The sequence below is a fragment of the Salvelinus alpinus genome, chromosome 21 (genome assembly GCF_045679555.1).
Source record: "Salvelinus alpinus chromosome 21, SLU_Salpinus.1, whole genome shotgun sequence".
Classification (NCBI taxonomy): Eukaryota; Metazoa; Chordata; class Actinopteri; order Salmoniformes; family Salmonidae; genus Salvelinus; species Salvelinus alpinus.
This window is the reverse complement of record NC_092106.1, coordinates 1,034,865-1,061,935: the sequence shown is the minus strand read 5'-3', so window position 1 is coordinate 1,061,935 and position 27,071 is coordinate 1,034,865. Positions and strand designations below refer to the sequence as shown.

Sequence of the window (27,071 nt, the reverse complement as noted above, 5' to 3'; positions counted from 1 at the left end):
GCTAACGGTTACCCCCACTAATGGTGAATGTTGGGAATGAGAGAGGGTAAGCTGATGGTAACTTCTACCCAGGGCCACTGTGTGCAGTGTGGACTGGAGTGAAACCATCCCACCACTTACCAAGTCAAACGGTTCTGCACGCTGTTGCCCAGCCGCCTAATGAGTCCCCTGTTTAAAACATATAACACACAGTACTACACACTGCTTGAGCTGTGACATTTGAACTTCCCTGGTTTTAAGACATTAGGCTATACCATCGTTGCTTGAGTTTGTGTCCAGCATGGTGGGAATGTGTTACTATTCAACTTAGTGTTCAGAGTTTTAAGTGCTATGGTTGCGAAGCTCAACGAGAAATATCAGATCGACAGAACATTCCAAATTTGATGCGAGTGTGTTTGTGTGTCAGTAACCTTGCTCGCTAGGCTTGTAGTGGTACTACCACTGTCCAATATTGTGGCGTAGGCGCACTGTGTTTTGGCGAATGTTTGCGACAGAGTAGTTCCACTTTTCCTGTCTCTCCTTTTGTAATCCTCTCTTCTTTCCTCCCTTTGTCTCCCAGGCCCCGGTTAAGAAGGGCATGTCACGGGTGGACAAACAGTTGCGTCGCTTCGCCGACATAAAGCGTATGACAAAGACAGGCCACGCGGTGAAGATCAGCGTCCAGGGCAACCGGATGCCCCTCTGATGACATTTTTTTTTTTAACCTTTTTTGGCTAGGTGAAAGCATAGGTTTCAATACATAGCTTTTACCGATCCAATAATATCAGAGCTATGATTATTCCAAGGAAGGATGCAATTATTTAAATCATTTGATTAGGGCCAGGATCCCACTTCTGTGTGCTTTAGCCAACTCCTCTAACTAGCATGACGATGGTCGAAGCAGTTTGCTAAAGCACATGGATGAGACCATGCTATCGTCAAACCCCCTCAGGCCAGCCTGAATGTATGATAGCGGTGTGGCTTCACAGGCTGGTTGGCCTTCGGTCCTCACGCCTTTGAGAGATTCAATACGGAGTGTGGAAGATTGGTGTTATAGCACGATTAAAGTTTTAAGGTCATTTCCAATTGTGCAGACATGCAGCATATACCGAACGCTGGCCTTAAGTTTCTATAGCGCGGATCTTCCATGCTCAGTATTGAATGTACGTTAGGCCTTTGTTTTACTTTGTTTCTGAAGAAGCTGTACAGACGTAGGAGCTGCCTGTATGTCTTGACTGTGTGCCGGTTGTTTCCGAAGATACTTTCATAATAAAGAGGGTTTCACCAGATCTCTTAGTCGTCTTTATTTGAGACGTTACCTATGGCCTTGAACTAGATTACTCTCAATCTCATTTGACCACTGTTGATGTCTAACAACATGATACATTGATTGGAGTGAACTATCACTTTAATGCACACAGTGAAATAATTCTACTTATTGCTAGTGGCAACTACTTATTGCTAGTGGCAACTTATGTACTTTCACAAAACACTCCAACAAACTCCATTTAACAGTTCTAAAACTTGAAGCTGTGCATTAATTTTGGGGGAAAACATTTAAATGGGGCAGTGAAACTGATTAATAATGTGCACAGTTTGTATGTGGCCAATTCTTTGGTAACTTATGTTATTCCCAATGAAATAAGATAACTGTTTGAAGCACCAGGGTGTTCAGTGAATTTAAAACAGTCAGAATAATGCAATGACTTGAGCTGACATGATTCCCAATTATACATCGTCATGACAGAAAATCCGGTCTTCAAAATGCATTTATCTAAACACATTGTTGCATTGTATTCTGAACTCACCCCAGGTGCAACTTATATTTCATTATGCACTCGGGCATTTCTGTAAATGTGAAAGGATTGGATGTATGCTATAAATTCTTCCCAGAATTCCCTCAGTGGTCAATTACAAGCTATTACTGTATTGCTAATACCTGGTTGGGGCTAGGGTTTGATATATTTGACTTGGAATTCCTCATCAGCACTCCCAATTTGGGCCTTGTCCCCAACCCTTCGATCTTTGCAGGTGTGTAAGCAATATGGTAAAGGCCACCACCAAACTGCTTGCACCTATCTAGATCCTTCAGATGATCAGAGCTGCAATCGTTGAAGGGCCAAGGGGTAGGGACTGAATTGGGATCGTCTCCGAGCTGCACCTCAGGTATGTGTACTGTTATGCACCTGCCTTTCTATAGTATCTTGTATCCAGTGCAGGTAGTTCCCTAGCCGGGTGTAGATGCCATACTTCCCCTTGGTGGGACACTTCTCCCCCCAGCTCACCACCCCTGTGAGGAACCAGGTCCCGCGGTAGTTGACCACAAAGGGACCCCCACTGTCCCCACTGCAGGCGTCCAAGCTGGCCTCCAGGTAGCCGGCGCAGAACATGTTGTCCGTGATGACCTGCTCCGTGGAGCTGATGCACTTCTGCTGGTCGACCACGGGCAGAGTGACTTTCCTCAGGAAGCGTGAGGAGAGCCCCAGGTACTGTGTGACGCCCCAGCCTGTGACCATGCCCCTCACATCCTCCCGCTGGAGGTGGCGGGCCAGCTGACCATTGGGAAGGCAGGCGGGCACCGCCACGGGGCTCAGCACCACAGGGGAAGAGAGGTAGATGAGAGCAATGTCGCTATCGAAGGTGTAGTCGTGGAAGTGAGGGTGGACGACGACCTTGGCCACCTTAATCTTTTGCTCATCTGGGTCGGGACGCCGCTTGTCATAGTCCCCTGTAAAACACAGTTTAAACAGGCACAGTGGATCATCATCGACGTGTTACACTCAATTCAAACTGCTGGAGCATTCAACAGTGTGCTCACTACTTCTAAACACTGGATCACATAGTCTCACCGATAGTCACATGGTCAGGGGTTTCATGCATGCAGTGTGCGGAACTGACCACCCAGCGCTGGCTGATCAGAGTTCCCCCACAGAAGCCATACCCATCCTCCCTCCAGATCATGACCTGCAGGGTCATGGAACAGGTAGGACTAGTATTAGGGGTACGCCACAAACACTTATCATCATACACTACATGCCCTATGATTTATGAGATTAGTGCCTGCAGTGCCACTGATGCCTTCCACAGGGTTCTGTCAGTAGGACACGCCATAGAAAACCGCTTTGTAACCGGATACAAAAACGTTGTTCTCATTGGACTTATTCAGGGGCCTCACTTTTACAATTTTCTTTTTTATTCTACATTTCTGCAATATGTTTCTTAAACTGCATTGTCGTGGTCTAAGCCACTGCCTCCAGCACACATACTCTCCCCCCCCCCCCACCCCTCCATTTCACTTTGTTCTGGACTGTAACTTCCAATTTGTGCCTACTGAACACGACCCTGCTTACCACCCCGTAGCCCTGTGTGTTGTAGGCCTACCTGCCATGGACTTCCTCCCTGCCTCTCCAGCTGCCCTCCTACTATCCGGGTGTCTTCATTAACGTCCTCCATGTAATCAGTGCTGTTCTCCCCTGGCTGGGTTGAGTTAATCGCAAATAGGGTGGAGGTTGAGTTCCTTTCCCCCTCCATGGTGATGGTGAGGTTCCTGTCAGAGTGGCGGAAGGTCGGGGTGAAGGGCTCGGACTCGTCCAGTAGAGAGCGGCGCAGCGAAGCCTCACTATGCTTCTTCCCACAAGGGAACGCCACTGGCAATGACAATGTACAGTATAACCATCACATTGACTTGACACCTACTCATTCAGGGGTTTTTCTATTTACTGTTTTCTATATTGTAGAATAATAGTGAAGACGTCAACTATGAAATTACACGTAGTAACCAAAAAAGTGTTGAACAAATCAAAAGATATTTTCATTTGCCTTGACAGCTTTGTACGCTCAGCATTCTCTCAACCAACTTCATAAGGTAGTCACCTGGAATGCATTTCAATTCACAGGTGTGCCTTGTTAAATTTACATATGTGGAATTTCTTTCCTCAATGCGTTTTAGCCAATCAGTTGTGTTGTGACAAGGTAGGGGTGGTATACAGAAGATGGCCCTATTTGGTAAAAGACAAAGTCCATATTATGGCAAGAACAGCTCAAATAAGCAAAGAGAAATGATAGTCTATCATTGACTGACTTCATGTCTTAGTCATCTGAAAAATGTCAAGAAATGTGAAATATTCTTCAAGTGCAGTCGCAAAAACCATCAAGCGCTATGATGAAACCGGCTCTCATGAGAACCACCACAGGAAAGGAAGACCCAGAGTTACCTCTGCTGCAGAGGATAAGTTAATTAGAGTTAACTGCACCTCAGATAAATGCTCCACAGAGTTCAAGTAACACACATCTCAACATCAACTGTTCAGAGGAGACTGTGTGAATCAGGTTTTCATGGTTGATTTGCTGCAAAGAAACCACTACTAAAGGACACCAATAAGAAGAGACTTGCTTGGGCCAAGAAGCACAAGCAATGGACATTAGATTGGTGGAAATCTGTCCTTTGGTCTGATGAGTCCAAATTTTTGTTTGCAACCACCGTGAGATTTTTGTTTGCAACCGCCGTGTCTTTGTGAGACGCAGAGTAGGTGAATGGATGATCTCTGCAAGTGTGGTTCCCACTGTGAAGCATGGAGGAGGAGGTGTGACAGTGTCGCCAGAAAAGCACCCCGACACCGTCTGATTTATTTAGAATTCAAGGCACACTTAACCAGCATGGCTACCTCAGCATTCTGCAGCGATACGCCATCCCATCTGGTTTGTGCTTCGCGTGTTAGTGCTTGTTTTTCAACAGGACAATGATCCAAAACACACCTCCAGGCTGTGTAAGGGCTGTGTAAGAGAGTGGAGTGCTGCATCAGATGACCTGGCTTCGACAATCACCTGACCTCAACCCAATTGAGATGGTTTGGGATGAGTTGGACTGCAGAGTGAAGGAGAAGCAAGTGCTCAGGATATGTTGGAAAAGTGTTGTAAAATAATTCCTCATGAAGCTGGTTGAGAGAATGCCAAGAGTGTGCAAAGCTGTCATCAATTCAAAGGATGGCTACTTTGAAGACTCTATAATAGAAAATATATTTTGATTTGACACTTTTTTAGGTTACTACATGATTACATATGTTATTTCATAGTTTTGATGTCTTCACTATTATTCTACAATGAAGAAAATAGTAAAAATAAAGAAATCCATGAACGAGTAGGTGTGTGAACTTTTGACTGGTACTGTATGTTTTTCAGTGCTTAGTCTACCTGTTTCAGAGCAGGTCTTGCCGTCCTCATCTAACTGGTAACCCTCTGCACAGCTGCACTGGACCCCTGTGGTGCGCTCCTGGTTGGTGCAGTAATGTAGACAGCCTCCATTCTTAAACTGGCACTCAAACACCTCTGGAGGAACAGAGCAAGGTTCAAAGGTAAACAAAAGCACAATTGTATGGTATTAGAAGAGTAGAATATAGAATTGACTCCTTAATTGTATTTTATTGAGCAGGCATTTAGCTGTCTTTTAAGGTGGTCATTTGAAACCTGAAGGGGTCCTACAGTGTCAATCAAAAATAGCTTATAAATATTTCCTATAAGTACAGTAATTAGTTTGCTAGCTAGTTTTTTAATAACAGGTCACAATTCTATTGTTTAATATGCTGGTTTTCCCTTAGAACTATGTGAGTAAAATGTGAATGTAAAGTAAGTTCTGCAAGTGTTTTTCCAACAACTGTCGTAAGTGGATGCGGTGAAGTCACATTCACAAAAGAACACGCCGTGTCGTACAATGGTTGTAGACCAGAGGAGGATGGTGGGAGGAGCTATAGTTAAATAAAGGTTAAATAAAAAAATAAAAGGACAGGTTCATTGTAATGACTGGAATGGAATAAATGGAACTGAGTCAAATGTGATTTTCATACATTTATTCCATTCCAGCCTCCTATAGCTCCTCCCACCAGCCTCCTCTGTTGTGGATGCTCCAGTGTGAACGGCACCAGTACTGTAACAGTGTGGATTCCAGGCTATGACGGGGAGGGCCAGGGTCCTGTAACTCAGGAAGTGAGAGTTTTTATAGGTCTATTAAAAACTCACTTCACAGGTAAAAACAGATGTATTATGACTATGGTTGCACATTTTGGGGAATATTCAGAGGTGGGAATTAATGGGAATATATGGGGAATTAACAGGAATATATGCAACTTAATGTCAATACCAATTTAAATGTATATGTTTTTTGCATTAGTTATATTTACCATATCATATGGAGACCGAAACATAAACCTTTCTACTTATCATAAGTAGACATCATTGCAAATGATTAAATCCTTACAATAGAAATAAAAAAAACAATTTAGTTAGGAATTTAACTTTAATTAAATGAGTTGACTCTTCACATGCAATGATTTCACTGAACAACAAAAGAAAGGGAATATTGAATGATCCATTGCATCTCCCAAAAATGTTTTCAATGTGCATCGGTAAAATGATAGTCTAGAAACTAAAGCTTTGGTTGTGTTCCTCTCAGGCTTCCATGTCTTCTCCCTGGACCTCCTCAATGTCCACCTCTTGAACACAAGACTCTGAGGCCTCTGTCCAACCTTGTTGAGGATGGCTCGTTGTCAGGCTCAAAAATCCTCAAATTTGCCTGGATGGCCACTAATCTTTCAATTATTGTATTAGTCAGCTTTGGTATGTGTTCCCAAACAAGGACCAGTTGCCCTCTGAGGTGGCTGATGTTGGTGGGATTTGGAGGATGATGGAGGCAACAGGGGAAAGAGCCTCAGATCCACAAAGTCCCCTCCACCTGATGGGATTTTTTTTAACCTTTATTTAACTAGCACAAGTCAGTTAAGAACAAATTCTTATTTTCAATGACGGCATAGGAACAGTGGGTTAACTGCCTTGTTCAGGGGCAAAAAGACAGATTTTTACCTTGTCTGCTCGGGGATTCGATCTTGCAACCTTTCGGTTACAAGACCAACGCTCTAACCACTAGGCTACCTGCCGCCCCAAATATGTTGGCACATCTGCCATATTGCATCTCCATCCCAAAGCCCTTGCTTGGAAGTGTACTTAACCAGACTGCCAAGAACCTTGCCCTCATCCAGGCCAAGGTGGCGAGACACGGTAGTGATGACACCATAGGCCTTGTTGATCTCTGCACCAGACAGGATGCTCTTGCCAGCATACTTGGGGTCCAACATGTACGCTGCGGCGTGTTTGGGCTTCAGGCAGAAGTCGTCACACATTTTGATGTATTTCAGAACTGCAGTTTCCTCTGCTTGGAGCAACAGTGAAGTGGATAGGGCAGTACAGATTTATTCTCTTACATCTGCAAGCAGAGTCTGAACATCAGACAGGATGGCATTGTCTCCCTCAATCCGTGCAATGGCTACTGCTATAGGTTTCAGGCTGCTTACCAATCTCTCCCAAAATACATCATCCAGGAGGATCCTCTTGGCAGACTCTCCATTTCTTGGAGAGACCCCTCCAGGAGACTGTCAAACATGATGACAACACCACCCCAATGGGTGTTGCTGGGCAGCTTCAATGTGGTGCTCTTATTCTTCTCACTTTGCTTGGTGAGGTAGATTGCTGCTATAACTTGATGACCCTTCACATACCTAACCATTTCCTTGGCTTTCTTGTAGAGTGTATCCATTGTTTTCAGTGCCAGGGTGTCATTGAGGAGCAGATTCAGTGCATGAGCAGCACAGCCAATGGGTATGATGTGAGGGTAGGACTCCTCCACTTTAGACCAAGCAGCCTTCATGTTCGCACCATTGTCTGTCACCAGTGCAAATACCTTCGGTGGTCCAAGGTCATTGATGACTGCCTTCAGCTCATCTGCAATGTAGAGACCGGTGTGTCTGTAGTCCCTTGTGTCTGTGCTCTTGTAGAATACTGGTTGAGGGGTGGAGATGATGTAGTTAATTATTCCTTGCCCACCAACATTTGACCACCAATCAGAGATGATTGCCATACAGTCTGCTTTCTCTATGATTTGCTTGACCTTCACTTGAACTCTGCATCCATTAAATTAGTAGATAAAGCATGTCTGGTTGAAGGAGGGGTGTATGCTGGTCAAAGACCATTCAGAAATCTCTTCCAATAGACATTGCCTGTGAGCACCTGAGGTGAACCAGTTGCATACACAGCTCGAGCAAGACATTCATCAGCATTTCTCTGACTACGTTCCTCCATTGAGTCAAAAAAAACTTCTGATTCCAGGAGGACCATGTGCTGTTGCTATCGGTAAGGTTTCTGATTCATAATTTTCACCTCAAATAGAAGTAGAGGGACTTTTGTCAGAGGTTGCTTGTTGTGAGCGTTGAGGGATCTTTATGCACTTGGCCAGATGATTCTGCATCTTTGTTGCATTCTTCACATATGATTTGGCACAGTATTTGCAAATGTACACAGCTTTTCCTTCTACATTAGCTGCAGTGAAATGTCTCCACACATCACACACCGTGGCATTTTTTGTAAAGATGAGGAAAAAAATTGTAAAAAACTAACATACAATTCCATGTACAGATAAATAGTTAAGCAATTAGATTAAACAACTCCTTTGTAAGATATATGTTTTAAAATGAAACATGGAAACAGGTGAATTAGCAAGCTAAAACCCACATGGTAGCAAAAAAAACTAGCAGAAATTGTTAACAAGTTAGAAATGATTTAAACACACTTTACGGTAGGCAACTATTTACACGTTAACAAAAAATCAGGGATGTCATATAAAATATATTCACCCCACCCAGTATTGTCATCAAAACTTACCAGAAAGCATGTGCGCAGACAGTGTAGTAGTGTGGGCTCAATAGCATCTCATTAGTGTGCAAGATCTTGAGAATCAGCTGTACATGTGATGGAAGAATGCACTGTGCATGCAGAGGGTTGCAATTCCATTGAATTGGGGATAGTTTAACCAAAATATGCCACAAGACCTAGAATTGCCTTGTGTATCCAGCAAAAAACATTCACTGTTATAAACTATTTTGATGAATTTAAGCAAAATTACCCAAATTCCAGGGCTTAACTTCCGTAAAGTTTCCAACCCTTTCCACCCCTATTATGTCTGAGTACAACTATACCTATTGCACAGGTTTTCCCATCGTAGCGTGGGGGACACAGACAGTGGGATCCATCCCGATCGATGGTGCAGATTCCTCCATTCTTACATGGGTTGTAGTGGCAAGGATTCAGATCTAATTCACAATTCATAGAGACATCTCATCACAAGCGTTCCCTTTAAGTGACTGTGGATTTTTGATGCAGTTTCTGAAATAACTGAAAATAATCCAATTAAGCAATACCATACTCACTCTTATATCTATACCAAAACTCCATCTGTAAGAGAAGGGCAAAAGGATACAGTCAGTTTGAATGTTCTTTTGAGCTTTATGAGCCTACTCCTCTGACTATCCTTGTCATTTAAGAAGGCCTGGTTACACCTTGCATTAACATGTGGTTTAGTGATGCGTGGGTTGACTCAACCTGCTGCGAGGCGGGTTTAGGCGGGCCGGTGGGTGAATAAAGAGAAAGCATTGCGTAAAAAATACATAAATGTAAAATTCCTGTGGAATTCATATCTATAGGCTACATTGAGGTTTTATTTCATTATTTTTATCTGCCATAAGTGCTTAAGCCTCTTGACAAGGCTTCGAAACCAACACGCTTGAACAAATTTGCAATTTTTTCTTTTTCTACTGCTTAGCTAGCAGGGTTCTCGTTGCTCACCTTCCCAAAATTCCATGCACATTTCTCTGCGTACCCTTGTTGTAAACGAATGGGGATGGAAGTTCTGCTGAATTCGCAGAATCGCTTTAGTGGAAATGAAAACTGCCCTCAGTCTGCTACTCCGCGTAGCTGATTGGTCAGTTCACAACGCTAGTAAACCCTTGTTTCTGATAGGCTTGCTTTGAAAGGTGCGCTTGGCTAGCTTGCTGGATCGCCTCAGCATCCGATGAATATATAGCTAGCTACAGTTAGAGATGGGATAAAAACTTGTAGCTATAATCTTTGATGTTTTTTTTTATGGATTCTAAAAGAATATGAAGCAACACTGACGGTGAGGACAGGTAGCATCGATAGCTAACTTCTGTATGCTAGCTAATTTTTCAGTTAACACAAAGTCATAGCTACCTAGTTGCTCTAACTAATGATCTATTGAAAGAGGCTTTCTCACTTCGATGACTGACTGGCTAAACTGAGGAAAGTCCAGCAACAGTGGTCCAAATCGAATTGACGGTACCGGAGGAGATTTCTGCCGTTTTACGGGCTCCTAACCAATTGTGTTTTTTTTGCGTTATTTGTAACTTATTTTGTACATAATGTTTCTGCCACTCTTCTGGATATCAGGACTAACGGGACATTAACTCTAATATCTTATGTTTCACCGAGCCGTGGTTAAACACTGACATGGATAACCTACTGCTGGCTGGGTTTTCGATCCATCGGCAAGACAGAACAGCTGCCTCCGGTAAGACAAGGGGTGGCAGTCTGTGTCTATTTGTAAATAACAGCTGGTGCATGAAATCTAATATTAAGGAAGTCTCAAGGTTTTGCTCGCCTGAGGTAGAGTATCCCATGATAAGCTGTAGACCACACTATTTACCAAGAGAGTCTATTTTTCGTAGATGTCTATTTACCACCACAAACCGATGCTGGCATTAAGACGGCCCTCAAAGAGCTGTATAAGGCCATAAGCAGACAGGAAAATGCTCATCCAGAGGCGGCACTCCTAGTAGCCAGGGGACTTTAATGCAGGGAAACTTAAAACCGTTTTACCTCTTTAAACCAGCATGTTAAATGTGCAACCAGAGGGGGAAAAAAAACTCTAGACCACCTTTACTCCACACACATAGCTCTCCCTCACCCTCCATTTGGCAAATCTGACCAAAACTTTCCTCCTGATTCCTGCTTACAAGCAGAAACTAAAGCAGGACGTACCAGTGACTCTCTCAATAAGGAAGTGGTCAGATTACACAGATGCTAAGCTACAGGACTGTTTTGCTAGCACAGACTGGAATATGTTCCGGGATTCTTCCGATGGCATTGAGGAGTACACCAATCAGTCACTGGCTTCATCAATAAGTGCATCGATGACGTTGTCCCCACAGTGACTGTACATACCTACCCCAACCAGAAGCCATGGATTACAGAGCTAAAGGGTAGAGTTGGAGTCCCCCTTTCAAGGAGCGGGACTCTAACCCGGATGCTTATAAGAAATCCCGCTATGCCCTCGACGAATCATCAAACAGGCAAAGCATCAATACAGGACTAAGATTGAATCGTACTATACCAGCTCTGACGCTCGTCGAATGTGTCAGGGCTTGCAAACTCTGTATCCGATGTAAGACCTTTAAACAGGTCAACATTCATAAGGCCACAGGGCCAGACAAATTACTAGGACGTGAACTCCGAGCATGCGCTGACCAACTGGCAAGTCTCTTTACTGACATTTTCAACCTTGTCCCTGACCGAGTCTGTAATACCAACATGTTTCAAGCAGTCCACCATAATCCCTGTGCCCAAGAACACCAAGGTAACCTGCCTAAATGATTACCGACCCATAGCACTCACGTCTGTAGCCATTAATTGCTTTCAAAGATTGTTCATGGCTGACAACACCATCATCCCAGAAACCCTAGACCCACTCCAGTTTGCATACCGCTGATAAGGGAATTATATGCTTAAAGGTAATGATTAAAGAATCCTACCTTGAAACGTAACTAATTAGTAATTATTAGTTGATATAGCATGTATGATGAATAATTAAAGTACTAAACGTAAGTCCAACAAGGTTCAGAAGAGACCTGTGAGGGAGAGAAATGTGTGTGTGTGTGTGTCTAAGAAAATACCGAGAACAATTCAACTGTTTGACCTGACCTGGCTAGAACTCTGAGAAACTTATGAAAGGACAGGGAGTCCTTCTCAAGTTTCCTCTAATCTGGGGGGAATGACACTGTCGGATGGGTAGTGATAAACAGTGGTGAGAACTCTGGGGAAGGATACAACTCACCTACTGTTCGTGTGTATGTATGTGTGTAGGATATCTACTGTTTGTGTGAAAGTATGTGCGTAAGTAGGGAGCAAGTTATAAAATGGATGTCTTTGTATTATGGACTTCAGAGCGTGCTCGTGAATAAACTGTACAAACCTTTTGCATAAACTGAGTTTGCCTAATTATTATTAAACCTATGGTCTTACAAACCTTAGGGATTGGTCAAAGCTATTGATTGTTAGTTATTATCATTGGGATTGAAAATTCCCCTGACAACTTGGTCCCTTTCGAGACGGATTTCTGTCGGTCCATGGAGACACCGAAACCATGCACGGGCTGATGAAATATCCGTAGATTAAAGACCTGGCCCCAGTTTGAGGGTTCTTCACAGGCCGGTGGCGAACTGGTATACGACAGAAACGGTGACGAAATCCAACCAACATTGAAACCTCAGCTGCAAAAATAAGGTCAGTACTTTTTATTCACGGATAATATCTGTATGATTGCATTAAATTAGGTAAATTATTTAAATGTATTCTGGGTGTTAGACGCTAAAATATCCGAAGAAGTTTATATCTGGTGACCTGTCTTTAGAATTTTGTGTGGAGATAAATGTTTTAAAGGGAACCAAGTATTTTATGCAAATGAAAGACAGGAATTAGTTGTAAATTCATCAATGAAGCAGCGTCCGTAATGACCCTGGGCAACTGTGGCCACTGCCAATTTAAAACAGCTAATGGTGAGACCTAAAACGTATAATTGGGTCAAAAGACGTAGACAGAAAAACGTAAATTGGAGGGCGAAATATAATAATCGAATTATAAGAGAGGAAGTCAGAGACATGATTATATTAATATAAATCGCCTGTCTAAATACGTTTAAATAGAAGGGGATAGTCGGATCTTTCGGAGGCGCACATCTAGGTCTGATTATCCAATGAAGAAGGGAAACCTAATATAGCAGGGTGAGATACGAGATATTAACGAGTCAAAAATCACAAGGAACAACAGAAAAAATAGGCTGTTAACTAGGACTTTAAAAACCCTGGGATGTAGCTTATAGTTGTATACGTGTGGGACCTAATGTCCAATCGAAAGACACCTCTATAGATAATGTTTCGAGAAAGGAAAAAGCATACACATAGGAGGGACATACACATCAATTGTGAGACACATAGATTGTGAGAAGAGATCATAGTTTTAAAAGCACACACATAGAATAAGAAGATAATTATTTGCGTGTGAGATAGATATATTGATCGGTCAAAAGACACAAGGAACAACAAAGAATAAGTAGAACTTATGGTTGTACTCATCCTTGACCGCTGGCTACGTCCCTTCCGTCTTCAAGAGAGCGAGAGTTGCACCCCTTCTGAAAAAACCTACACTCGATCCCTCCGATGTCAACAACTACAGACCAGTATCCCTTCTTTCTTTTCTCTCCAAAACTCTTGAACGTGCCGTCCTTGGCCAGCTCTCCTGCTATCTCTCTCAGAATGACCTTCTTGATCCAAATCAGTCAGGTTTCAAGACTAGTCATTCAACTGAGACTGCTCTTCTCTGTGTCACGGAGGCGCTCCGCACTGCTAAAGCTAACTCTCTCTCCTCTGCTCTCATCCTTCTAGACCTATCGGCTGCCTTTGATACTGTGAACCATCAGATCCTCCTCTCCACCCTCTCCGAGCTGGGCATCTCCGGCGCGGCCCACGCTTGGATTGCGTCCTACCTGACAGGTCGCTCCTACCAGGTGGCGTGGCGAGAATCTGTCTCCGCACCACGTGCTCTCACCACTGGTGTCCCCCAGGGCTCTGTTCTAGGCCCTCTCCTATTCTCGCTATACACCAAGTCACTTGGCTCTGTCATATCCTCACATGGTCTCTCCTATCATTGCTATGCAGACGACACACAATTAATCTTCTCCTTTCCCCCCTCTGATAACCAGGTGGTGAATCGCATCTCTGCATGTCTGGCAGACATATCAGTGTGGATGACGGATCACCACCTCAAGCTGAACCTCGGCAAGACGGAGCTGCTCTTCCTCCCGGGGAAGGACTGCCCGTTCCATGATCTCGCCATCACGGTTGACAACTCCATTGTGTCCTCCTCCCAGAGTGCTAAGAACCTTGGCGTGATCCTGGACAACACCCTGTCGTTCTCAACTAACATCAAGGCGGTGACCCGTTCCTGTAGGTTCATGCTCTACAACATTCGCAGAGTACGACCCTGCCTCACGCAGGAAGCGGCGCAGGTCCTAATCCAGGCACTTGTCATCTCCCGTCTGGATTACTGCAACTCGCTGTTGGCTGGGCTCCCTGCCTGTGTCATTAAACCCCTACAACTCATCCAGAACGCCGCAGCCCGTCTGGTGTTCAACTTTCCCAAGTTCTCTCACGTCACCCCGCTCCTCCGCTCTCTCCACTGGCATCCAGTTGAAGCTCGCATCCGCTACAAGACCATGGTGCTTGCCTACGGAGCTGTGAGGGGAACGGCACCTCCGTACCTTCAGGCTCTGATCAGGCCCTACACCCAAACAAGGGCACTGCGTTCATCCACCTCTGGCCTGCTCGACTCCCTACCTCTGAGGAAGTACAGTTCCCGCTCAGCCCAGTCAAAACTGTTCGCTGCTCTGGCACCCCAATGGTGGAACAAACTCCCTCACGACGCCAGGTCAGCGGAGTCAATCACCACCTTCCGGAGACACCTGAAACCCCACCTCTTTAAGGAATACCTAGGATAGGATAAAGTAATCCTTCTAACCCCCCCCCCCTTAAAAGAGTTAGATGCACTATTGTAAAGTGGTTGTTCCACTGGATATCATAAGGTGAATGCACCAATTTGTAAGTCGCTCTGGATAAGAGCGTCTGCTAAATGACTTAAATGTAAATGTAATGTAAATGTTGTATACGTGTGAGATCTAAATAATATATCAGAATTCATACAAATAATTATTCAAATTCTAGGAAAGATTAACGGGAGGTATTTATCAACATAGGTTAAGGATAATAACGGTAGAAAGCACACACACATAGAAGGTAAAAAGCACATACACATAGATTGTGAGAAGAAGCATAATAACAATAATAGTAATTGAATAAACATGGGTAGTAAATCCTCTAAGGAGATTCTGGAATTAACGGTAGATGAGAGATATATGCAGGGAAAAGATAAAAGGAACATCTATTTTGGCGCGAAATGGAGGGAAAAGTACGAATTTGACGGACGTTTAAATATAGACAAACTGGAATCAATGATTAAACAAATAAATAGGGTTTGTGGGGACAAGGCAGAGAAGCAACGGACAGAAGGGCTCGAAACCGCCCCTTATTTGTCTGGCTGAAGCTAGAAAAAGAGCAGAGGGGGACAAGAAAAAGGGAGCTACTAAGGAGGAAGAATTAGGTAGCCAGGAGCAGACAGAGAGGACTCCCACGGCTCCCGACAATTATAAATAGGGTTATTTTATCTGCTGCCGTACAGCAAGAAGTACCGGTGCATCAAGTCTGACAACAGGCTCTTGAACAGCTTCTATCCCACAGCAATACGACTGATAAATAGCTAACAAAATAGCTACATGGATTTTCTGGGTTTAACTTGTATCTTTATTGACCATTTATTTCAATCTTTGCACTCTCCTATGCACACTCACAGGGTCGTAAACACTCACACACACTGTCACTGCAACTGCAACACACAAACACTCACTGCATAATTTTCTCACTCACACATAATATGCACATACTTTTATACTACACACCCGCACGCCCACTCACATACAAGCTGCTGCTACTCTGTTTCTTATATCCTGTTACCTAGTCCCCTTACCTCTATACATATCTACCTCCATAACTTCAGTATCCCTGCACATGTACATATGGTATTGGATCTGACTTTTAAAATATTTCCCGTACATACTATGCTTACTAACTTACTTTGTGTATTTCATATTCTCTATTCTAATATATATATATATGTTGTAATACATTGTTATTGATTATTTCATTGTTGGGTTTTGAGTTTGTTGGGTACTTGTGCATGTGACATTGAAACTTGAAACAAAGCTAGCCAATCAGAAACAACGGTTTACCAGCGCTGGGAACTGACCAATCAGCGATGTGGAGTAGCAGACTGTTCTTTGGGCAGTTTTTGTTTCCACTTTAACGCGACTCTGCGCTCATTTTTTTGTTGTTGGCCTAGCTGTATATGCGCAAAATACACGCTAATCGCCAAATGCTTTTGAGAACATGGGCAGAAAAAGTTAACAGCGATCCACTGACGCAAAAAGGACAATGTCTGAGTTGAATTAAATAACAGAAAAGCTGCGAAATGGATAGTTGAAAATAAAGAAAAGGGAGGGCCAGAACACTGTTTGGGAAAGATTTTGTGAAGTGGTTTAAAGAAGATGATAGCAGTGCCGGCTATGATATGCATGATGTTTTGGAGGCGCTATACAAATTCAAGAGTCAAGACGGGGACTTAAAATATGGCATGTCAAGGGAACAGTAGCCTAACTGAAATCTGGACACTGAATGTAGATATTTAACCTTTCACATAGCCTAATGTAATATTAACTGCTGCAGAATTATAAGCATTTATTGCAGTATACACCAAATGTACATTTTGACTCCGGAAAAGGGGTGGAGAAATATTAATGATTTATTTCAGCATCTTGAGAGAATGAATACGTGGCTAGGACCCGTCTGTAACAGTGCTATCTTTATCAGCATCATACAAACTGATAGTATTTCAACCACATAAAATATGCATCCAAGCCGAACTGAAATCTTATCAAACATGTTGGGTCATTTCACATTTTTTAATTTCCTCAAAACCGGTCAAACTGGAAATTTCGCACAGGAAATCTTTCCATAAAAAAACAATTTGCGATGTAAACTAGATTGAAGAATTCATAAATGTATTCTGGTGAGCAGTGTTTATTTAGTGTTCTAGGGCAGTAATGACGGAAGAGAAACTACATGTATCTAATTATAGACACGTTGACTAACAAATAGCCTATCAAATGTCGGAAATTACAAGCAGAAACATATCTAAATTAGGCTTCAAAAAATAATATCTTGCACCCCCTGTCAAAAATGTGTTATGCCGTTCGTGTCTGTACAACGCATATTCAATCTGCCTATTTGCGGGGAAGGGTCGGGTGCGGGACTCGCGGGACTCACATTTTCACTTTAGAGTCAGGAATTATTTTATTCTGTTGACTAGTGGAATTCACCAGAATCTCCGAAGTAGCTTGAAGAACGAATCATACAGGTCGAGTGGTGAATGAGGGAGTCCTTCCCCTCATACTAAAGAACTACCCGCCTGCCCTCTGATCATTTTCGCCTCTCTTCTTCATAAAAGAGTTCTACTTAGCTCATCTCAGCACGACTTGATCTGTTTTCCTCTAACTGTTCAAAGGTGCGACGTCAAGGTTACGGTGCCGAGCGCAGGATTTATCAGCTCTCATCTTTTGTATTGGTGTCTTTATCGAAAGGAAAAGTTCTAGCTTTGGGTAACAATTTGCTTCACTGCAAGGCTAGCTATCCTACCAACTGGTTTTTCTACCTGGAAGGGTAGAATTACTAGTTCGCTCTCTCGTTTAGCTCAACCCACTAACGCCATCCGTAGCAGTCGGACGTGTGTTTTGTCTTGTCCCGTGTAAATAATCGTTTTCCTCGTTTTTTCCGTTTATATTTTAATCTCACTTTCCATCTACGGACTGAATATACTCTCCTGCAACCCCCAACACCCAATGTGGTACGGATCTGCTATTTTTATACTTTAGAACCGGAACCCCCATCAGAAGCTAGCCAGCTAACTAACTACTAGCTAGTTATCAGTTAGTCACTGCTAGTGGTCTTTACCGTTAACTCGGACACCAGCCAGCCTCAGCTTGGTCAATACATGCCAGTCTGCACAGCGCGATATCAACCCAGAGAATATCGGACTGCTTTTTCTCTACCAAATCTCCAGATTACTACCGCAAGCTCTGGACCTTTACACCGGATCAGATAGCTAGCTGCAATCTGAGTGGCTACTCCTGGCTAACGTCTCTGTCCCGAAGCAAGCAACAGTTAGCCTTGAGCTAGCCTCGAGCTAGGCCAATCTCCCGGCTAGCCGAAGAGGTCCTCCGGCTAATTCTTGTGCTACAATACATATTTTGCCAATTGGCCTGGACCTTTTTTTGCCGACACAGAGCCCTGCCAATCCATCACAACTGGTCTAAATCAGCTACAAGCTAATTTAGCCATTTTTTTGCCGCTGCTAGCAGCTTTTACCTTCTGCACAGACACCAGCCCTGTTATTAGCCTGGATATTACTCACCAATTTACCAGCATCGGACTGTCTCTCGACAACAACGCCGGATTCCTGCCGTAATCCCTGAGCCACTACTTCTGATCCTCACAGCTAGCTTGCAGCTAGCGCCACTGCCACGAAGCTAGCACCAGTTAGCAAACACAATTCTACAATTCACAACCTCTCTTTCGCCATCCGGCTTGGATTCTCTGTCGACACGACCACGTCTGGTCTGCAGACGAGTGCCCCACCCGCTGTGCCCTCAACCGGCCTCCGTCTGAGCAGACCCCCTCCGTCTGAGCAGACCACCCCCCGGGCTACTAACTTTAAACGCCGCGTGCTAGCTTAGTGGAGGCCTCCCTGCTCCATCTACGGCTGCCCCCTGGACACTATGATCACTTGGCTACATAGCTGATGCCTGCTTGACTGTCCATTAATTCACGGTACTCCATTCTGTTTATTTGTGTTTTATCTGTCGGCTCTGTGCTTTAACTCAGGATCTGTGTGTAGTTAATCCGACCCTCTCTGCCTAGTCGTCGCCATTTTTACCTGTTGTTGCTGTGTTAGACTAGCACCCTGTTATTGCTGCTGTTATCTTACCTGTTGTTTTAGCTAGCTCTCCCAATCAAGACCTGCAATCACTTTATGCCTTATTGTATGTCTCTCTCAAATATCAATATGCCTTGCATACTGTTGTTCAGGCTAGTTATCATTATCATTGTTTTGGTTTGCAATGGACCCCGTAGTTCCACTCTCCGTACCTCTGATACCTCCTTTGTCCCACCCCCCACACATGCGGTGACCTCACCCATTGAGACCAGCATGTCCAGAGATACAACCTCTCTTATCATCACCCAGTGCCTGGGCTTGCCTCCGCTGTACCCGTGCCCCACCATACCCCTGTCTGCACATTATGCCCAGAATCTATTCTACCACGCCCATAAATCTGCTCCTTTTATTCTTTGTCCCCAACGCTCTAGGCGACCAGTTTTGATAGCCTTTAGCCGCACCCTCATCCTACTACTCCTCTGTTCCTCGGGTGATGTGGAGGTAAACCCAGGCCCTGCATGTCCTCAGTCACCCTCATTTGTTGACTTCTGTGATCGAAAAAGCCTTGGCCTCATGCATGTCAACATCAGAAGCCTCCTCCCTAAGTTTGCCTTACTCACCGCTTTAGCACACTCTGCCAACCCTGATGTCCTTGCCGTGTCCGAATCCTGGCTTAGGAAGGCCACCAAAAATTCTGGGATTTCCATACCCAACTATAACACTTTCCGTCAAGATAGAACTGCCAAAGGGGGAGGAGTTGCAATCTACTGCAGAGATAGCCTGCAAAGTTCTGTCATACTTTCCAGGTCTATGCCCAAACAGTTCGAACTTCTAATTTTAAAAATTAATCTCTCCAGAAATAAGTCTCTCACTGTTGCCGCCTGCTACCGACCCCCCTCAGCTCCCAGCTGTGCCCTGGACACCATCTGTGAATTGATCGCTCCCCATCTAGCTTCAGAGTTTGTTCTGTTAGGTGACCTAAACTGGGATATGCTTAACACCCCGGCAGTCCTACAATCCAAGCTTGATGCCCTCAATCTCACACAAATCATCAAGGAACCCACCAGGTACAACCCTAAATCCGTAAACATGGGCACCCTAATAGACATTATCCTGACCAACCTGCCCTCCAAATACACCTCTGCTGTCTTCAATCAAGATCTCAGCGATCACTGCCTCATTGCCTGTATCCGCCACGGGTCCGCGGTCAAACGACCACCCCTCATCACTGTCAAACGCTCCCTAAAACACTTCTGCGAGCAGGCCTTTCTAATCGACCTGGCCCGGGTACCCTGGAAGGATATTGACCTCATCCCGTCAGTTGAGGATGCCTGGTCATTCTTTAAAAGTTACTTCCTCACCATATTAGACAAGCATGCTCCGTTCAAAAAATGCAGAACCAAGAACAGATATAGCCCTTGGTTCACTCCAGACCTGACTGCCCTCGACCAGCACAAAAACATCCTGTGGCGAACTGCAATAGCATCGAAGAGCCCCCGCGATATGCAACTGTTCAGGGAAGTCAGGAACCAATACACGCAGTCAGTCAGGAAAGCAAAGGCCAGCTTTTTCAAGCAGAAATTTGCATCCTGTAGCTCTAACTCCAAAAAGTTCTGGGATACTGTAAAGTCCATGGAAAACAAGAGCACCTCCTCCCAGCTGCCCACTGCACTGAGGCTAGGTAACACGGTCACCACTGATAAGTCCGTGATAATCGAAAACTTCAACAAACATTTCTCAATGGCTGGCCATGCCTTCCTCCTGGCGACTCCAACCTTGGCCAACAGCCCCGCCCCCCCCGCTGCTACTCGCCCAAGCCTCCCCAGCTTCTCCTTTACCCATATCCAGATAGCAGATGTTCTGAAAGAGCTGGAAAACCTGGACCCATACAAATCAGCTGGGCTTGACAATCTGGACCCCCTATTTCTGAAACTGTCCGCCGCCATTGTCGCACCCCCTATTACCAGCCTGTTCAACCTCTCCTTCGTATCATCTGAGATCCCCAAGGATTGGAAAGCTGCCGCGGTCATCCCCCTCTTCAAAGGGGGAGACACCCTGGACCCAAACTGTTACAGACCTATATCCATCCTGCCCTGCCTATCTAAGGTCTTCGAAAGCCAAGTCAACAAACAGATCACTGACCATCTCGAATCCCACCGTACCTTCTCCGCTGTGCAATCCGGTTTCCGAGCCGGTCACGGGTGCACCTCAGCCACGCTCAAGGTACTAAACGATATCATAACCGCCATCGATAAAAGACATTACTGTGCAGCCGTCTTCATCGACCTGGCCAAGGCTTTCGACTCTGTCAATCACCATATTCTTATCGGCAGACTCAGTAGCCTCGGTTTTTCTAATGACTGCCTTGCCTGGTTCACCAACTACTTTGCAGACAGAGTTCAGTGTGTCAAATCGGAGGGCATGTTGTCCGGTCCTCTGGCAGTCTCTATGGGGGTACCACAGGGTTCAATTCTCGGGCCGACTCTTTTCTCTGTATACATCAATGATGTTGCTCTTGCTGCGGGCGATTCCCTGATCCACCTCTACGCAGACGACACCATTCTATATACTTCCGGCCCTTCCTTGGACACTGTGCTATCTAACCTCCAAACGAGCTTCAATGCCATACAACACTCCTTCCGTGGCCTCCAACTGCTCTTAAACGCTAGTAAAACCAAATGCATGCTTTTCAACCGTTCGCTGCCTGCACCCGCACGCCCGACTAGCATCACCACCCTGGACGGTTCCGACCTAGAATATGTGGACATCTATAAGTACCTAGGTGTCTGGCTAGACTGCAAACTCTCCTTCCAGACTCATATCAAACATCTCCAATCCAAAATCAAATCAAGAATCGGCTTTCTATTCCGCAACAAAGCCTCCTTCACTCACGCCGCCAAACTTACCCTAGTAAAACTGACTATCCTACCGATCCTCGACTTCGGCGATGTCATCTACAAAATAGCTTCCAATACTCTACTCAGCAAACTGGATGCAGTTTATCACAGTGCCATTCGTTTTGTTACTAAAGCACCTTATACGACCCACCACTGCGACCTGTATGCCCTAGTCGGCTGGCCCTCGCTACATGTTCGTCGTCAGACCCACTGGCTCCAGGTCATCTACAAGGCTATGCTAGGTAAAGTGCCGCCTTATCTCAGTTCACTGGTCACGATGGCTACACCCACCCGCAGCACGCGCTCCAGCAGGTGTATCTCACTGATCATCCCTAAAGCCAAAACCTAATTTGGACGCCTTTCCTTCCAGTTCTCTGCTGCCTGCGACTGGAACGAATTGCAAAAATCTCTGAAGTTGGAGACTTTTATCTCCCTCAACAACTTTAAAAATCTGCTATCCGAGCAGCTAACCGATCGCTGCAGCTGTACATAGTCCATCTGTAAACTACCCACCCAATTTACCTACCTCACCCCCCATACTGCTTTTATTTATTTACTTTTCTGCTCTTTTGCACACCAGTATCTCTTCTTGCACATGATCATCTGATGATTTATCACTCCAGTGTTAATCTGCTAAATTGTAATTATTCGATTTATTGCCTACCTCATGCCTTTTGCACACATTGTATATAGATTCTCTTTTTTTTCTACCATGTTATTGACTTGTTTATTGTTTACTCCATGTGTAACTCTGTGTTGTCTGTTCACACTGCTATGCTTTATCTTGGCCAGGTCGCAGTTGCAAATGAGAACTTGTTCTCAACTAGCCTACCTGGTTAAATAAAGGTGAAATAAAAAAAATTAAAATAAAATTGACTAGGCCGACTGTCCTAGCGTCACTGTTTATTGGTCAAGAGCCACGCTTTTGTTCGTCGTAAGACCAACATAGCTCTAACTTTGTCCTAACTAGCTAGGCTACTAGCCCACATGGTGAATGCTAGCTATGTTCACATTGTTAAAGGCTAACACTGTGCTAACTAGCTAGGCTACTAAGCCCAAGTGGCGAACGCTGGTTACGTTTCACTTTGTTCTCAGATTAGCTGTTTTCTGGAGCCATGGAACCTGCTAGCTTGGCTCAGAGGGCACCAAGCAAGGCCCCGCCCCCAGCACCGGCACATCCATGCCTATGTGGGGCGACCATTTCAGGCAGGGTGTCCAACACGCAGAAGCAGCATTCAACGACCACTGGTCATGCATCCATTGCAAAGTTTTGCTGCTAACACACCCCACCAATGAGTGTGCAGAGTTGCCCAACGTAGTTCATCTCCTACTCTTAAATCGAGTGGGAAGACTTCTTCGCAGACCCAGCCCTCATGGGCTGACATCTTGGATGGCTAGCCCGAGGACCTTCACCCAATTTTCCAGGGCTTGGCTCTAGAGGAGGGGGAAGGGGACCTCGTTTTTGAAGAGGACGATGGAGAGGGTATGACCGACCTCCTCCAGGCAACGGAGGAGGAAGAGGAGGAGCAAGCCACTCGGACCTCTACCGCCCTTAGCAGGGCATCAATGACAGATTAAATATTTGCTCATTGACGTCTGCAAACAGGCAGCTGAGCCTTGCCATGAGCCTTGCAGTGGTTGGGGAGAGAGCCCTGTGGCTCAACCTGTCCAGCCTGATGGATGCTCATTTTCACTTTATTTTATTTCACCTTTACTTAAGCATCTTGCCAGCACACAGGTTTCTGAAGTTTGTTTTTCAGGGCACAGCCTACAAATACCTTTCTATCCCATTCGGGCTAGCGTTAACTCCCCGAACGTTCAGCAGGTGTGTAGAGGCAGCTCTCTCACCCCTAAGAAACAAGGGGCTAAGAATCTACGCCTACATAGATGATTACCTGCTTTGCTCCCTGTCCTGGGAGGAAACGGTATGAGACACAACTGAAAAAGAGCTGTTTGGTGCCAACACAGAGAATAGAATACATAGGCGTAAGGATTCGCTCTCTGATCAGGCAACACTAGGAAGACGGCATTGCGTCTTTCTGACAGTGCCTCTCCCTGTTCCACAGGGGGTGCTCAGTCATGTTCAGGATGGGTAGAACCACTTTGCCTACTAAGGTTGAGAGACTTCCAGTGCTGGGTGTTTGCCCAACGCCTGTGTGCATGGCGTCAGCTCAATCGGCAGATAGATGTGACTTCCGCATGTTTTTCGCCTCTCCATCACTTGAAGAGCCCCTCGATCTTAGTTCATGGCATTCCCCTAGGGGTAGTGGCAACAAGGAAAGTGGTGACGACAGATGCGTCACTCACAGGCCTGGGAGCAGTTCACAAGGGAAATGCAATAAACGTACCCTACAACTCCACAATGGTTAGGTAGAAAATGTATTTGAGCAATCGGAATTGTCACGTCTTGATCAGAACAGACAATATGACTGTCAGGGTAGAACTCGCTCCCTGCGCTTACACAGACTATCCTCCTGGATTATTCTGTGGAGCAGAGCACACCTACTGCCCATATGTCCCGGGAGTACTGAACATAGGAGTGGAGGGAATCCCAATCTAAGGGGCTGGAGACTCCTTCCCCAAGTGGTGAAACAGATCTGGGAGAGATACGGTCAAGCGTCCGTTGATCTCTTCGCAAGAAAACACATTCTGCCCAATGCTTTTCATGCTAGCAGGAGACGCACTACTGGGAGTGGGGACGAGCTGGCACAACCTTGGCCAAGGGTGTTGCTTTACACTTTTCCTCCCCTCAGCCTCACTCCCCATTCTGGCCAGAGTGAGGAAAAAGGGCTTATCCCTTATCTTGATAGCCCGTCGATGGCAAGGCAAGCTCTGGATAGCGTAGATCACTCCCCTGCTATACAACAAGCCTTGTCAACTACCGTTACGCAGGGATCTGCTGACCCAAGCAAACAGAAAGATTTTCCACCCTCACCCGGAAATCATGGCCCTCTGGACCTGACCCGTGAGAGGTTAAATCTGGATGCGACTGGCTTGCCTTTTGTAGTCATTGAGACAATCCAGAGTGCTAGGGCCCCTTCTACAAGCTCACTGTATGGAAATAAGTGGTGTGTTTTTTTAGAAGTGTTGTGATCAAAAACAATGCTCTGTATCTGAGGTTTTATACTTCTTGCAGGACCTTTGGGACAGAGGGAAGGCTTTATTCACTGTCTAAGGTCTATCTAGCCACTATTTAGGTCTGTCATATAGGCTTTGTCAAGAACACGGTGGGAAAACAAACCGTTATGTAATTTCATGAAGGTGGCACGTCGCTTATGTCCAGTTCCCAAGCATTTAGCCTCATCATGGGATTTGTCTACTGTGCTTGAGGCTATTTCACGGCAGCCTTTTGAGCCGTTGGAATGTGCTGAGATTAAATAGCTTTCCTTTAAAACCGCATTAAGTGAGCTACATGCACTGTCAGTTAACCATTCGCGCCTGCAGTTTGCCCAGGGCTTTTTCAAGGTCACCTTGTTGCCCAACTCCACCTTTATGCCCAAGGTTAGTGGCAATTACAATTGTCTCGCTTTGAAGCTTGTGGATTTCCACAAGCCAGTTTTCCTTTCTATGGAAAAGGAGCGGCTGCACTGTTTCTGTCCAGTACGCATGCTGCAGATATACTTGGATAGGACGAGAGCTTTGCGCAAGCAACTCTGTGTCCTGCAAGAGGAGGCCCCTCTCTCGTCAAAGGTTATCATATATTGTGGAAGCTATTATATTGGCCTATAAAAGCAAGCGGTTACAGCCTCCAGAGGGCCTAAAGGCTCACTCCACCAGAGCTATGGCTACCTCTTGGGCAATGCTCAAAGGCATGTTCTTGCAGGAGATTTGCGATGAGGTGTCACTGCGCCCTCTTTGGCGCATATTGTCCTTAGTGTCGGGGCCTCTGAGGGTTGATGTTGAGACTATCTGGCTTCAGAGAGCGTGTGCGATACGGGAGTTAGCTATATCCCAATAGTGAGATGTCGAAACGAATAATTGAAAGAGAACTAAAGGCTACTTACGTAACTCCGGTCCTTTGATATTATGAGTGAGACAGATTTTCCTACTTGCAAGAGTGTGAGGAAGTTCGGTACGCTCGAGAACGATCCGAGGGCAGGCGTGTGGCTCTTCAGTATGAAGGGTGGTGCACTGACAGACATATATGATTGGTTCTTCGAGATACTTAGGAGATTCTGGTTAATTCCACTAGTGAGATGTCGCACTCATAATATCAGAGAACCGGAGTCACGCAAGTAACCTTAAGTTTGTCTTCCAGTCAAGATGATCCAATCACTATCTAATCAAGGCTCAGTAAGTCTATACATGGTATTAAAATGTATCTCTTATTGGTCCACTGTGTCCGCACTGTGGCCAGATGAGGGCACAATCAGAATGTGGTCAAAATCCTGACATAGGACACGTTAGTGCAAACTGCAAAGTTTGAACAGAGCGTTCATAAGCTCTGGTCCAGGGGGATAGTGCGAATTCCCTGCACCAGAGCTTTCATGTGATGGAGCTGTTCTAGTACCGTCTTCTCCTTGGTCTGGAAGATCTCGGCAGCCTCCTCCTGGGAACAGGTCTCCTCATAGCACTCCCGCTCCAGGTTGCCGGGCATCATCTCCTCAAGGAAGAAGTTGGCCCTGGGCCGCCGGGGCCCTCGGAGTAGCTGCACTGCATGCCTCTGCTCCAGAAACACTGTACAAACAGAGTAGGGTGAAGTTGCCCCTAAATGTTGATTTTGGGTCAGTTTAGCATTTTCCCCACTTATGGTTAAGGTTAGGATTGAGGGAGGGGAAGCTGATCCTTGATCTGTACCTAGGGGAAATTTCACCCCAGAGTGGGCACAACACTGCAGTCCTGTGTGGCTCAGTTGGTAAGAGCATGATGCTGACAATGGCAGGGTTGTGGGTTCAATACCAACACATTAATGTAGGCCCATGCTTCTTTGAAGGGAAAAAAAGTGTTTTAAGTTGCATTCATATACAATACTGATGTCTGTAACCCATTGACAAGAGCCTCGAGCAGAGATTTGCTGGTTTTAGTTGTGTAGCTTAATCATATCACTGAACTGAGTTCCATTTTAAGTTACTGGAGTGAGAATATCAGCCATGTACGACACCCATCACAAAAGTAAATATCTCATCAAGTATCTAGTAAGCTGGAATTGAGGTAGGTGGTTTAATTACATATTGCAAATACAGTACAATAAATAGGCACTTTCCACTGACTACAAGGTGAGGTGTTACCTTTTGATTCAAACAGGGAACCGACTGAGACCAGAAGTACTGTGAGGAGCCAACCGTCGGACTGTGACATCCCTCCGCTCCAGGTAGAAGTTGAAGGGATTGAACTGGGATCAGCTAGGTTCACTAATCTAGATTTAGTTACGAGAGAACCTACCGTTTTCTGTGGGCGCCTGCTAAAATGGTGGCTCTTCCCCACAAG

General features: G+C 45.1%; 2 protein-coding genes across 3 annotated transcripts in view; one reads left to right on the top strand and one right to left on the bottom strand.

The window, feature by feature from the left end:
- Window positions 1–1,268, top strand: part of LOC139547539 (protein IWS1 homolog) — a 33,190-nt gene extending 31,922 nt beyond the window's left edge. For both annotated transcript variants that reach the window (XM_071356420.1, XM_071356421.1), the window contains one exon: window positions 560–1,268. In XM_071356420.1, coding sequence (XP_071212521.1) covers window positions 560–685 — 126 coding nt within the window. In that variant the 3' untranslated portion in view covers window positions 686–1,268. The remainder of the gene's footprint in view (window positions 1–559) is intronic.
- On the bottom strand, window positions 1,269–27,071 carry LOC139547541 (coagulation factor X). The gene is made up of 8 exons (XM_071356425.1): window positions 26,873–27,071; window positions 26,155–26,321; window positions 9,228–9,252; window positions 8,997–9,110; window positions 5,170–5,304; window positions 3,361–3,626; window positions 2,829–2,943; window positions 1,269–2,707 (listed from the first exon to the last, which is right to left on the bottom strand). Exons 1-8 carry the CDS (start codon window positions 26,940–26,942, stop codon window positions 2,142–2,144), a joined length of 1,458 nt encoding a protein of 485 aa, XP_071212526.1. The 5' UTR covers window positions 26,943–27,071; the 3' UTR covers window positions 1,269–2,141.

Bases quoted from the DNA above. Each gene is read 5' to 3' on its own strand.
- LOC139547541 (XM_071356425.1), bottom strand. From the start codon at position 26,942: ATGTCACAGTCCGACGGTTGGCTCCTCACAGTACTTCTGGTCTCAGTC. The intron at 2,944-3,360 runs GTAGGCCTACAA...ATGACCCTGCAG, and splicing joins AGGGAGGAAGTCCATGGCAG to GTCATGATCTGGAGGGAGGA. The intron at 2,708-2,828 runs GTGAGACTATGT...TGTGTTTTACAG, and splicing joins CCCTGACCATGTGACTATCG to GGGACTATGACAAGCGGCGT.